Source organism: Oncorhynchus clarkii, chromosome 12, assembly GCF_045791955.1.
Source record: "Oncorhynchus clarkii lewisi isolate Uvic-CL-2024 chromosome 12, UVic_Ocla_1.0, whole genome shotgun sequence".
Lineage (NCBI taxonomy): Eukaryota > Metazoa > Chordata > Actinopteri > Salmoniformes > Salmonidae > Oncorhynchus > Oncorhynchus clarkii.
In genome coordinates, this window is record NC_092158.1 from 19,656,530 (window position 1) to 19,668,720 (window position 12,191).

General features: G+C 41.2%; 1 protein-coding gene across 3 annotated transcripts in view; it reads left to right on the plus strand.

Annotated features, from left to right (window-relative positions):
- Positions 1-12,191, plus strand: part of LOC139422852 (NAD(P) transhydrogenase, mitochondrial-like) — an 81,248-nt gene that overhangs the window by 39,727 nt on the left and 29,330 nt on the right. For all 3 annotated transcript variants that reach the window (XM_071174266.1, XM_071174267.1, XM_071174268.1), the window contains 3 exons: positions 4,412-4,522; positions 9,090-9,235; positions 9,597-9,792. In XM_071174266.1, the coding sequence (XP_071030367.1) occupies positions 4,412-4,522; positions 9,090-9,235; positions 9,597-9,792 (453 nt within the window). The remainder of the gene's footprint in view (positions 1-4,411; positions 4,523-9,089; positions 9,236-9,596; positions 9,793-12,191) is intronic.

The window sequence follows — 12,191 nt, forward strand, 5'->3', positions numbered from 1 at the left end:
ATGGCTAACAACAGCAACCAAGCTGCAATAAACACAGTTTTCCTCATCAGATGATGATCATTTGAAACTGCAAACTAAGCTAAAACAAAAACTAGCTAGACCGTGAGAACTACTGCTCACTATTGTGCAGTAACCTGTTGGCCTTGGAGAAGGCAGAAGGTTTTTGTAAAAACGGTGCCACCCATTACAAGTCAAAATGGCATTGGTTGATTCTGCTGTCACTCCAAAATTTGCCCCAAATACAGTTCAATGGCAGATGGCCTAGTCAATGGCTGATTTAGCTAGCTAGATTTATCTCCCCAGAGACCACCAAAACAAATCCTGATTTGGATCTTTTTTTCTCCAGTGTTAGTTAACCTTTTGAAGCTAGGGGGCACTTTTTATGTTTGGAAAAATAACGTTCCCAAAGTAAACAGCCTATTTCTCAGGACCAGATGCTAGAATATGCATATAATTGACAGCTTAGGATAGAAAACACTCTAAAGTTTCCAAAACTGTAAAAATATTGTCTGTGAGTATAACAGAACTGATATTGCAGGCAGTGACTCTTATTTTGAAACCCCTGTGTTTCTATGCATCCCTATTGCCCATTGAAAGGGATATCAACCAGATTCCTTTTTCTATGGCTTCCCTAAGGTGTCAACAGCCTTTAGACATAGTTTCAGGCTTTTATTTTGAAGAATGAGCGTGAACGACCACATTGCGTAAGTGGACAGGTGGGGGCTCTCAGAGTGATTTGTGCACAAAAGAGAGAGGCGGATTAAAGCAGAACAACATTGAAATTATTATTATTATTATTGTATTATTTTATAAATCCTTAGCTCTTCCCTGATGGGCTAGAAGGCCCTTGTTGTTCCCCACTGTGTTTGGGTTAGTAACAACTTGTAAAGTGGCTCTATTTGCCCTCAGCATGCATTTTTTTCACCATTCTGAATGTCTAAAGAATCCATATGTTCTCCTGAAATATGAACACAGAAATACTGGACATTTTGAACTCATGTGGTGGTGACTTGACAAAATTACAACCATGGTCTTGAATTGGACTTGCAATTTTCTGGTCTCAGACTCCTCCCCCTCTCGGTCTTGACTCGATTCGGTCTTGGTCTTGAATCGGTTTTGCTTTAGGTGGTCTCGAACACAACACTGATGTCTGCTGCAGAGAGACGAGAGAGCAACAGAACTAGTTTTGATAAGTCAGGGAAATAAAAGTGCTGAAAACATGTTGGCTAACTATTTTAAAAAGGAGAACACGCTATACGATGAAAAATATCAGCGTTTTGGCACAGCCGACTACCGCTAGGTAAGCTACCTACATTAGAGATGACTAAAAGGAGTCAAATACGCTATATTGTCGAAAAATAATATTGCAATATGTAGCTATGATTTTTTTCTTCCTCCCATCACTACTACACACACACCCTCCCCACCCTAATCAGTCTCTATCCTAACACACTCTTGGGTGTGTTCCCCGCATATTTGGAATTACCTAAACAATGCCTTTTATGTTGGTCATGCAAAGAAGTGGAAACTTTGAAGCCATTGGAATTCTTATTGTTGTGCCAAATGTAAAAAAGTTAAAAGAGCCCGAGACGTTAGTGAAGCATAATGGAATTTGAAATTTCGTATTCTCATGAGGGAAAGAGAAGTGGGTGTCACTCCGTCTAGAGCATTGGGTTACTTTTGATAGGGAACCTTTGGTTTTGCCCAATGGCAGTTATGGCGCCATCCTCCAGTCTCTTGACAGTCTCTTTAATCTACCTGAAACTATTGACTCACAATTGGAAAAAGTCTGTCCTTTCTGAAGTCTGCTCTAGGTGAGATGTTATGCACCTCCCATGGGACCTCATCTCTATTGTGTGTGGGTTTATGTGATCAACATAGATATCACTGGCTGACTATCTAAGAGCTGTCTTGATAAGTCAGCAGGAGGTAGGTGGTATTGGTGTCTATTTGGTCAGGTAGCCTATGTCTGTGATCTCAATGGCCTGATTATGACGCCCCTTCCAAATGTAACCTCACATTGAGGGTGGAGTAAATCACCCTCTTTTTCAAGGGAGGGAAACTTTAGGTGGGTATCTGATGGCATAAAGGTTTCTAAGTTCACCTTGTAGGCGACGTGTCTAGGATAGTGTGAGTGAACAGCATGTCTCGCTTTTTGAGTGTGTAAATATAATTTTCTAACCTAATTGCCTGCTGTATGCATTTCCTGTGACACTGAGGTAGTGTGCAATGAACCTTTTAATTCAACCCCTGGTCTGTCTGTCTGTGACTAATTGTTACTGTGTAGTTCCAGAAAGGGACAGTCAGGAAAATCTCACCCAGTCATTCAGAAACACAAACGCATGACTGTGAGCCTGTTGGCTCGGTCTGACGAGCCTGTTGGCTCGGTCTCTGACGAGCCTGTTGGCTCGGTCTCTGACGAGCCTGTTGTGGTGTTCACTACAGTATAGCAGGCAGCATTTGTAAGTCAATATAGGGCTGATAGTGATCAGGATTCCCTCTGTGCTCTGACAATTTCCACATTAAGCTGTACAGCTGTGCTCTAATGTGTAAAACATACCTGTCTTCACAGCACTTCAAATGTAATTAAGCTGTTTTTGTCTGACAAGGCAATTGGGTACATACAGTTGAAGTCGGAAGTTTACATACACTTAGGTTGGAGTCATTAAAACTCGTTTTTCAACCATGTCACAAATTTATTGTTAAACAATCTAGAGTTTTGGCAAGTCGGTTAGGACATCTACTTTGTGCATGACACAAGTAATTTTTCCAACAATTGTTTGCAGACAGTGAATTATAAGTGAAATAATCTATCACAATTCCAGTGGGTCAGAAGTTTACATACACTAAGTTGACTGTGCCTTTAAACAGCTTTGAAAATTCCAGCAAATTATGTCATGGCTTTAGAAGCTTCTGATAGGCTAATTGACATAATTTGAGTCAATTGGAGGTGTATCTGTGGATGTATTTCAAGGCCTACCTTCAAACTCAGTGCCTCTTTGCTTGACATCATGGGAAATAAAACAATTCAGCCAAGACCCCAGACATTTTTTTTGTAGACGTCCACAAGTCTGGTTCATCCTTGGGAGCAATTTCCAAATGCCTGAAGGTACCACGTTCATCTGTACAAATAATAGTATGCAAGTATAAACACCATGGGACCACGCAGCCGTCATACTGTTCAGGAAGGAGATGCTTTCTGTCTCCTAGAGATGAGCATACTTTGGTACGAAAAGTGCAAATCAGTCCCAGAACAACAAAGGACTTTGTGAAGATGCTACAGGAAACGGGTACAAAAGTATCTATATCCACAGTAAAACAAGTCCTATATCGACATAACCTGAGGCCGCTCAGCAAGGAAGAAGTCACTGCTCCAAAACCGCCATAAAAAAAGCCAGACTACAATTTGCAACTGCACATGGGGACAAAGATTGTACTTTTTGGAGAAATGTCCTCTGGTCTGATGAAACAAAAATAGAACTGTTTGGCCATAATGACCATCATTATGTTTGGAGGAAAAAGGGGGAGGCTTGCAAGCCAAAGAACACCATCCCAACCGTGAAGCACGGGGGTGGCAGCATGATGTTGTGGGGGTGCTTTGCTGCAGGAGGGACTGGTGCACTTCACAAAATAGATGGCATCATGAGGCAGGGAAATTACGTAGATATATTGAAGCAGCATCTCAAGACATCAGTCAGGAAGTTAAATCTTGGTCGTAAATGGGTCTTCCAAATGGACAATGTCCCCAAGCATACTTCCAAAGTTGTGGCAAAATGGCTTAAGGACAACAAAGTCAAGGTATTAGAGTGGCCATCACAAAGCCCTGACCTCAATCCTATAGACAATTTGTGGGTTTAACTGAAAAAGCGTGTGCGAGCAAGGAGGCCTACAAACCTGACTCAGTTACACCAGCTCTGTCGGGAGGAATGGGCCAAAATTCATCCAACGTATTGTGGGAAGCTTGTGGAAGGCTACCTGAAAAGTTTGACCCAAGTTAAACAATTTAAAGGCAATACACTCAATTAGTATTTGGTAGCATGTAAACATCTGACCCACTGGGAATGTGATGAAAGAAATAAAAGCTTAAATGAATCATTTACAATTATTCTGACATTTTCACATTCTTAAAATAAAGTGGTGATCCTAACTGGCCTAAGACAGGGATTTTTTACTCAAATTTAATGTCAGGAATTGTGAAACTCAAATTGTTTAAATGTATTTGTCTATGTAAACCATAATCAATAATTGTTTGTTTTGTACTGTTATTTTGTCATCAGTTCAACACATGTGGGTCTAAGGCTGTTTACACAGATAGCCCAATTCTGATCCTCCTTTTTTTTTGCCAATTGTGCAAAAGATCAGAATGGAATGGGTTGCCATGTGATCTAAGCTTTTTTTCTTTTTTTCCCAGGTCTGACAGCTGTGGGCGGTCTGTCTCTCATGGGGGGTGGCTACGCCCCCTCCTCCTCTGCCGAGACCCTGGCTGTCGCGGCTGCCTTCATCTCCTCAGTCAACATCGCTGGTGAGTGACTCTTTGGACTAAACCAGACAGTAACTGTGAAAACAGACAGTGAATGGAGCAGACAAACTGAGCTTCAATTACCTCAACATTGTATCCCCTTCGTCCCCATATATAAGATCTTCGAATACGTTAGAGACAAGGATATCAGACCCTTTAGGGACATTTTATTTAATTTGACTATCTATTAAAAAAACTGGTAGAGCATCGTGGCAGGTGAAGTAAGGCTATTGCTCCACTGTGCCCTCTTCCTAACTTGTGACCGTTAACCTATCTGGGATCGTTCGGAATGCTAGTGTCCCACCTCGCCAACAGCCAGTGAAATTGCAGGATGCCAAATTCAATTTTTTTAATTCATAATTAAAATTCCTCAACCATACAAGTATTTTACACCATTTTAAAGATACACTTCTCGTTAATCCAACCACAGTGTCCGAAAGCAGAACATATATATTATGTTAGGTCAGCAACTATTTACAGAAAGCATTCAGCCATTTTCCAACCAAAGAGAGGTCACAAAAAGCAGAAATATAGATAAAATTAATCACTAACCTTTGACGATCTTCATCAGATGACACTCCCCGGACTCAATGTTACACAATACATGTATGTTTTGTTCGATCAAGTTCATATTTATATCCAAAAACCGCCATGTTCAGAAATGCCTACAAAACATCCGAAGAAATTGCAGAGAGCCACATCAAATAACATAAATAATCATCATAAACTTTGATGAAAAATACATGTTTTAACATAGAATTAAAGATAAACTTGTTCTTAATGCAACCGCTGTGTCAGATTTCAAAAAAGCTTTATGGCAAAAGCACAATATTCAATAATCTGAGAACAGGTTCAGCAACAAAAGCAAGTCATACAGTTACCCGCCAAATGTGGCGTCAACAAAAGTCATAAATAGCATTATAAATCTTCACTTACCTTTGCTGATCTTTGTCGGAATGCACTCCCAGGACTCCCACAAGAAATGTTTGTTTTGTTCGATTACGTCCATATTTATGTCCAAATACCTCTGTTTTGTTTGTGCGTATAGTTTACTTTTCCAAAGACGCAATGCGCGAGCGCAAAATCCAGACAAATTCAAAAGAGTTCCATTACAGTTTGTAGAAACATGTCAAACGATGTTAACCTCTAGTGACACCCCATCCCGTGAACGGGACCGTTGTCATCATCTGACACTAATTAGCATAACGCAACGGACATAAATTTTCCTAGAAAATATTCCCATTCATGAAAATCACAAGTGAAATATATTGGAACACAGCTTAGCCTTTTGTTAATCACCCTGTCATCTCAGATTATCAAAATATGCTTTACAGCCAAAGCTAGACAAGCATTTGTGTAAGTTTATCGATAGCCTAGCATAGCATTATGCCTTGCTAGCAGCAGGCAACCTTGTCATGAAAATCAGAAAAGCAATCAAATTAAATTGTTTACCTTTGATGAACTTCGGATGTTTTCACTCACGAGACTCCCAGGTAGATAGCCAAAGTTCATTTTTTTTCCCAAAATATTATTTTTGTAGGCGAAATAGCTCCGTTTGTTCTTCACGTTTGGCTGAGAAATCAACCGGAAATTGCGGTCACGACAATGCCGAAAAATATTCCAAATTAGCTCCATAATATCGACAGAAACATGGCAAACGTTGTTTATAATCAATCCTTAAGGTGTTTTTCAAATATCTATTCGATAATATATCAACCGGGACAATTGGTTTCTCAGTAGAAGCGATTGGAATAATGGCTACCTCTATATTTTACGCAATAATTTCTCTGGGAGCATCAGGTGACCACTTGCGCAATGAAGCCGCCTACGGGTATTCTTCAACATAAATGTGTAATACTAAGTCACAATGCTGTAGACACCTTGGGGAATACGTAGAAAGTGTAATCTGGTTGATAGGGCATTCACAGCTCAATAGGGACGCATCGGAACACAGGGCTTTCAAAAGATGAGTCACTTCCGGATTGTATTTTTCTCAGGCTTTCGCCTGTAACATCAGTTCTGTTATACTCACAGACAATATTTTTACAGTTTTAGAAACTTCAGAGTGTTTTCTATCCAATACTACTAATAATATGCATATATTAGCATCTGGGATAGAGTAGCAGGCAATTTACTCTGGGCACCTTATTCATCCAAGCTGCTCAATACTGCCCTCCTGTCACCAATAAGTTAATTGGTCCATGGTTCAGGTGAGAGCACACGTTCCCTGACTCACTTCAGGTGGGAAATAAGGAGTTCCACACCTGAACTGGAAATTACGGAGTTATCTTCAAAAGAGCACCGGACATGCTATAAACCAGGCTTAGTCTGGCTCTGCTGAGAAGAAATGAGGGAATGTCACTAACGGTAGTTTCAGAAAAGTCTATGGCGCATGATTCTAGACAGCCACTAAGGCAAAAGCTGCAGAGGTCCAAAGGTCTCAGTGTTGTGCGAGGGCCCTCTGATAGGTCAGATTACTTAGCAGGGTCAAAGGTCATGGCAGGGATTTAAAGCCCTGTTACTGGGGCATTATGGCAGATTTTTGCCATTTGCTGTAATAACCAATTAATAACTCTCAGATCTCTTTTGTGCATGTGTTCCAGCGTGCTTGAAGTCCACCTCTTTATATGTATGTATGTATGTTTGTATGTATGTATGCATGTATGTATTTTATTTAAAGAGCAGATGTTTAATTTCAGTTTAATGGTCCAGTTGGTTTCCATTCCACACGCAACATTTCTTAGTGGTCTACCGCGCCACCCATAAACCCTAACTAACATCAAAACTGACATTCCACCGTCTGTTTTCCTACCCCTTCTTCTACAAGTTTTATATTGTCAAGTGAATACACAAAAAATGACCCTCCAATATTAGTTTCCATAAACTAGCTCTGAAATTTATAGACTACCTGCTCCTTATACGACAGGGGTCGAGGAATAGTTTTTTCTTCCTCTGGCTCTAGCCAGAGTCTTTTGTATTTCCATGTGTTTTTATAGGGGGAGCATGGAAAAATCCTGCGCTTGCTTTTCTTAAATACCTGCCCTTTTCATTCTTGAATCTGAATGTATTGACTCTAAGCCTTAGTCTGAATGTATTTTATTTTATTATTCGTGTGTTTAAGTGATTGAGGTCTGGTCTGGGCTAAAATTAGCCCATACAGCTGAAGTGGACAGATGTTAGCCAGTGAATAACCTGTCTGGGTGTAGTGTGGTTGAAGGGAACTCAGAGGAACGTAACGTGATCCGCCCCAACAGAATGAAGTGTTCCGTCTGGTCGTTTATATCGGGAGAGACCCCACCAAGAAAACCCCTGACCACTACATTAACCTTTTGTGTGCTGTTTTAATGACTTACTCAAATAAGAGTGCAATAAATCATATTTTAAATATTACGGTCTTCACCCTGTTATGCCTAAAGCATTCAAGTCAAATTGTATTTGTCACGTTCTTCGTAAACAACAGGTGTCGACTAACAGTGAAATGCTTATTAACGAGCCCTTCCCAAAAATAGAGAGAAAAAAATAGAGAAATAATAAAAAAAGTAGAACACGTAGTAGTAAATACACAATGAGTAGCGATAACTTGGTTATATACACAGGTTATTGTGCAGGGGTACGAGGTATTTGAGGTAGATATGTATGTTCACTGAGTGGACAAAACATGAACACCTGCTCTTTCCATGAGACTGACCAGATGAAAGATATGATCCCTTATTGATGTCTATTGTTAAATCCACTTCAATCAATGTAGATGAAGGGGAGGAGACAAGTTAAGTATTTTCAAGCCTTGAGACAATTGACGCATGGATTGTGTGTGTGCCAGAGGGTGAATGGGCAAGACAAAATATTTAACTACCTTTTGAATGGGGTATGGTAGTGGGTTCCAGGTGTACCGGTTTGAATTTGTCAAGTACTGCAACGCTGTTGGGTTTTTCACACAACAGTTTTCTGTGTGAATCAAGAATGGTACACCATCCAATCGACATCCAGCTAACTTGACACGACTGTGGGATGCATTGGGAGTCAACATGGGCCAGCATCCCTGTGGAACACTTTCGACACCTTGTAGAGTCCATGCCCCGATGAATTGAGGCTGTTCTGAGGGCAAAAGGAGGGTGCGCAACTTAATATTAGGAAGGTGTTCTTAATATTTTGTACACTGTGTATAGTTAGGAATATAATAACCAATAATAAACTGGAGCAGCAGCATATGTGATAAGTCAATATAAAAGAGTCAATGCAGATAGTCCGGGTAACTATTTGGTTAACTAAACATTTAGAAGTCTTATGGCTTGGGGTAGTGCTGTTAAGGGTCCTGCTTGTTCTAGACTTGGTGCACCGGTGCCGTGCGGCAGCAGATTACAGTCTATGACTTGGGTAGCTGGAGTCTTTGAACATTTTTAGGGCCTTCCTCTGACACTGTGCGGTATAGAGGTCCTGGATGGCAGGGAGTTCGTACCCACTACCCGCTGTAATGCCTTGTGGTCAGATGCCAAGCGGTTGCAAAGAGCGCATGTGCAGACCATTGTCTACCAGGTTGAGTTTGACGGGGTTTGTTCTCTTTCTCTCTCAGGTGGTTTCCTGGTCACCAAGAAGATGTTGGACATGTTCAAGCGTCCCACTGACCCTCCAGAATACAACTATCTCTACTTACTGCCCACCGGGGTGTTCGTTGGGGGTTATGGAGTTGCCATGCAGGCTGGCTACAACATTGAACAGGTGAGCATCACCTAACCCCCAAACCAGTGGCGGGGTTAGTAGTTGTGTTCAGTAGGTTGTTAAAGCTGCAATATGTAACTTTCTGGGCGACCTGACCAAATAAACATAGAAATGTGTGTTATAGATCTGTCATTTTTATTGAAAGCAAGTCTAAGAAGCAGTATATCTGTTCTTTGTGCGCTATTTCTAAGCTTCCGGTTCTAACATTTCTGCATAGTACACCTTTAAGTAGGCAGAAAACTAGAGTTAAACAGGCATGCATTACCTAGACTTGTCCAATTTAGAATTGCAAAATACTTGTTGCTATAGTATAGTGTGCCCTCCTGAACATGCAGCTGTGTGTTTATCCCTTTCTCTGTAGATGATGTACCTGGGCTCTGGTATGTGCTGTGTGGGAGCCCTGGCTGGTCTGTCTAACCAGTCCACTGCCCGTCTGGGTAATGCCCTGGGTATGATGGGGGTGGTGGGGGGCATCGCTGCCACCCTGGGCTTCCTGAAGCCCACCCCGGAACTCCTGGCACAGATGAGTGCCGCCATGGCTGTGGGTGGCACCGCTGGTAAGTGTGTGGTAGTAAATTCAATTTGTCTGCCATTTGTATGTTCTGTCTGAACATATTGTCTAACAGCAGGTGGCGGTCTGTAGTCCTCATGTGGTGGTCTGCTTCCAACTGCTGTACTACAGTGGTGCCAAGGTAATGGTCACCATTATGTCTGAATCACCAGTATTACCCAGCAGACCTCTGGAGCTCTGCGTCCATCTTCATTGTAAATTTTTCCTGGAATCAAGCTGGAACCTAGACTAAACCATCGATTCAGACCCTAGCCCTGTTCCAGATGCTCCTGTTAACCCCTCCCATGTCTACAGGGCTTCAAGAAGAACACACACATACACACACTAAGGTGCACTCACAAACAAGGAATTTCCCCCAAACAACCCTCATCAGCAACACCTGTGCCTCAGGATGACCCATTTCCCAGCAATCCTTTAGTGTGTGTTGGCTCGTGTGATTGCATGTGTTCAGGGTTTCCTTTAGCCGATAAATAAAATTGTTGCCGGCCAAATTGTCCGGGAGAAGAAAAATGCATTACAAAATAATGCTTTTTATTAATTGATGGAAATACCAGTCAATTTTCTCCAATTTCAAAGGCAAATATGCTTCATAGGATAATAAATGCTCAAGATGCTTAGTGTTGGGTGTTTCTATTTTTACTCCCCATAAAGGACAGCTAAGTGAACTGGGCAAAGATTGAGTTGATTATCCACATTTCTAAAGTGCCTGCTGAGAGAGGATTCTTTCTCTAAAACAGAGTAAAGATGACCTCCAGATTGCGCCTTATTGAGGGACAACGTAATGAGGCTGATGTGCATTGCAAGTTGATCCAGGGAGTTGGACAGTTTTGACTTAAATTTGAGCTGGCCAAGCAAGGTCTGCTGCAAATGCAAGTAAATTAGAGGCAAATTATTGTGTAAATCAGGCCCGGTCTTAACGATTTGCTGCTGCCTGAGGCAAGATCAACATAAGCTGCCCCTGTGTCAAATATAGTATAAAGATTTGTAATGGATTGATAGAGTAGAGTAATGATGTGTATCTTGCAGTGGTGATTTTAGCATGTAAATCTTGGTCGGGCAAACTCAACAATACATTAATTGCATTAGAACTGTGACAAATTGTGCCCACAAACTCTTAGGGCCTACATAAATCTGTCCCAACAGCAGAGCTTTCTTTTCAGCACCTTGGAGTGAATCCTTACCACTGCTACACCTGGCTATCAGCAGAGCCTTGTCTGGCAGCGAAACACTTCATTCAGCCTAATTTACTGCCTTTAAAAAAAACATAGCTGATATGACTGACTTGCTTAAACAAATGTGGTTTCTACTGACAATTGAGATGTACCCGTACAAACCTTTTGGCATAAGGGAACAATGAGCGGATAAGGGGCAATCTGTACTTTCGATGAAGACAATGAGTGAGTTAAGACGGACGTAGTCAATATAACTATTTAGTCAGCACTTTTTGAAATGAGCTACTACAGTATTCTCCATGCACACCAAGTCAGAACTATAGGATAAATAAAGGTGGCATATACAGTAGCTGCGAAGTATTCACCCCCTTTGGCATTTTTCCTATTTTGTTGCCTTACAACCTGTAATTAAAATGGATTTTTTGGGGGGAGTTGTATCATTTTGATTTACACAACATGCCTACCACTTTTGAAGATGCAAAATATTTTTTGTTGTGAAGCAAACAACAAATAAGACAAAAACACCCGAGTTGGATGACCGTTCAAAACATATTTTCCCAGTCGGCAAGTTTTTTTTCAGAGTTCCCAGTTGTCTTGAACTCACTGAAGTCATGCTAGATTGACAGTATGACCAATCTATTCAACCTTTTCTGGCCCATGGTGTTGCATGTGAATGTTTATCCTTTTAAACTTGTAAAAGAGAGCCGTAAACCCAGACTTGGACCACACACCCTCTCAACTGTATAGTAGGCTAGTGATTGCTTTGCGACGCTTGCAGTTAGCCACTTATTCCTTCCAAACCACTCATTATTGAATTTGTGATTTCCAACTTGTGTAATGTTTATGGCCAATGAGCACCAAAACGTTTTATCTATAATTTGTGACATATGACAAGGCTTGAAGGATTTGCCAGTAGATTGTCGACTTGATTCATGATTGCTAGCTAAGATTTTGAAAGTATGATGTTGGCATAATCAGTCCAATCAAAGCTATGGTGTGTATATATAATGTGATTTGGCGACATTTTATCTGTGGCCAATGACCTTGAGCCGCATTGGATGGGCACTTCTAATGTAAAAGAAAACCCTGAATGTTCAAGGTCTCCCTGTAGATTTTACAGTGATGTAGTGTTCCCATGAGTGACAACACTGAGCCAATCACGGCGCAACTAGAGAACATTACCAACCCCTACACTCCGTATTTTCTGCTGGCT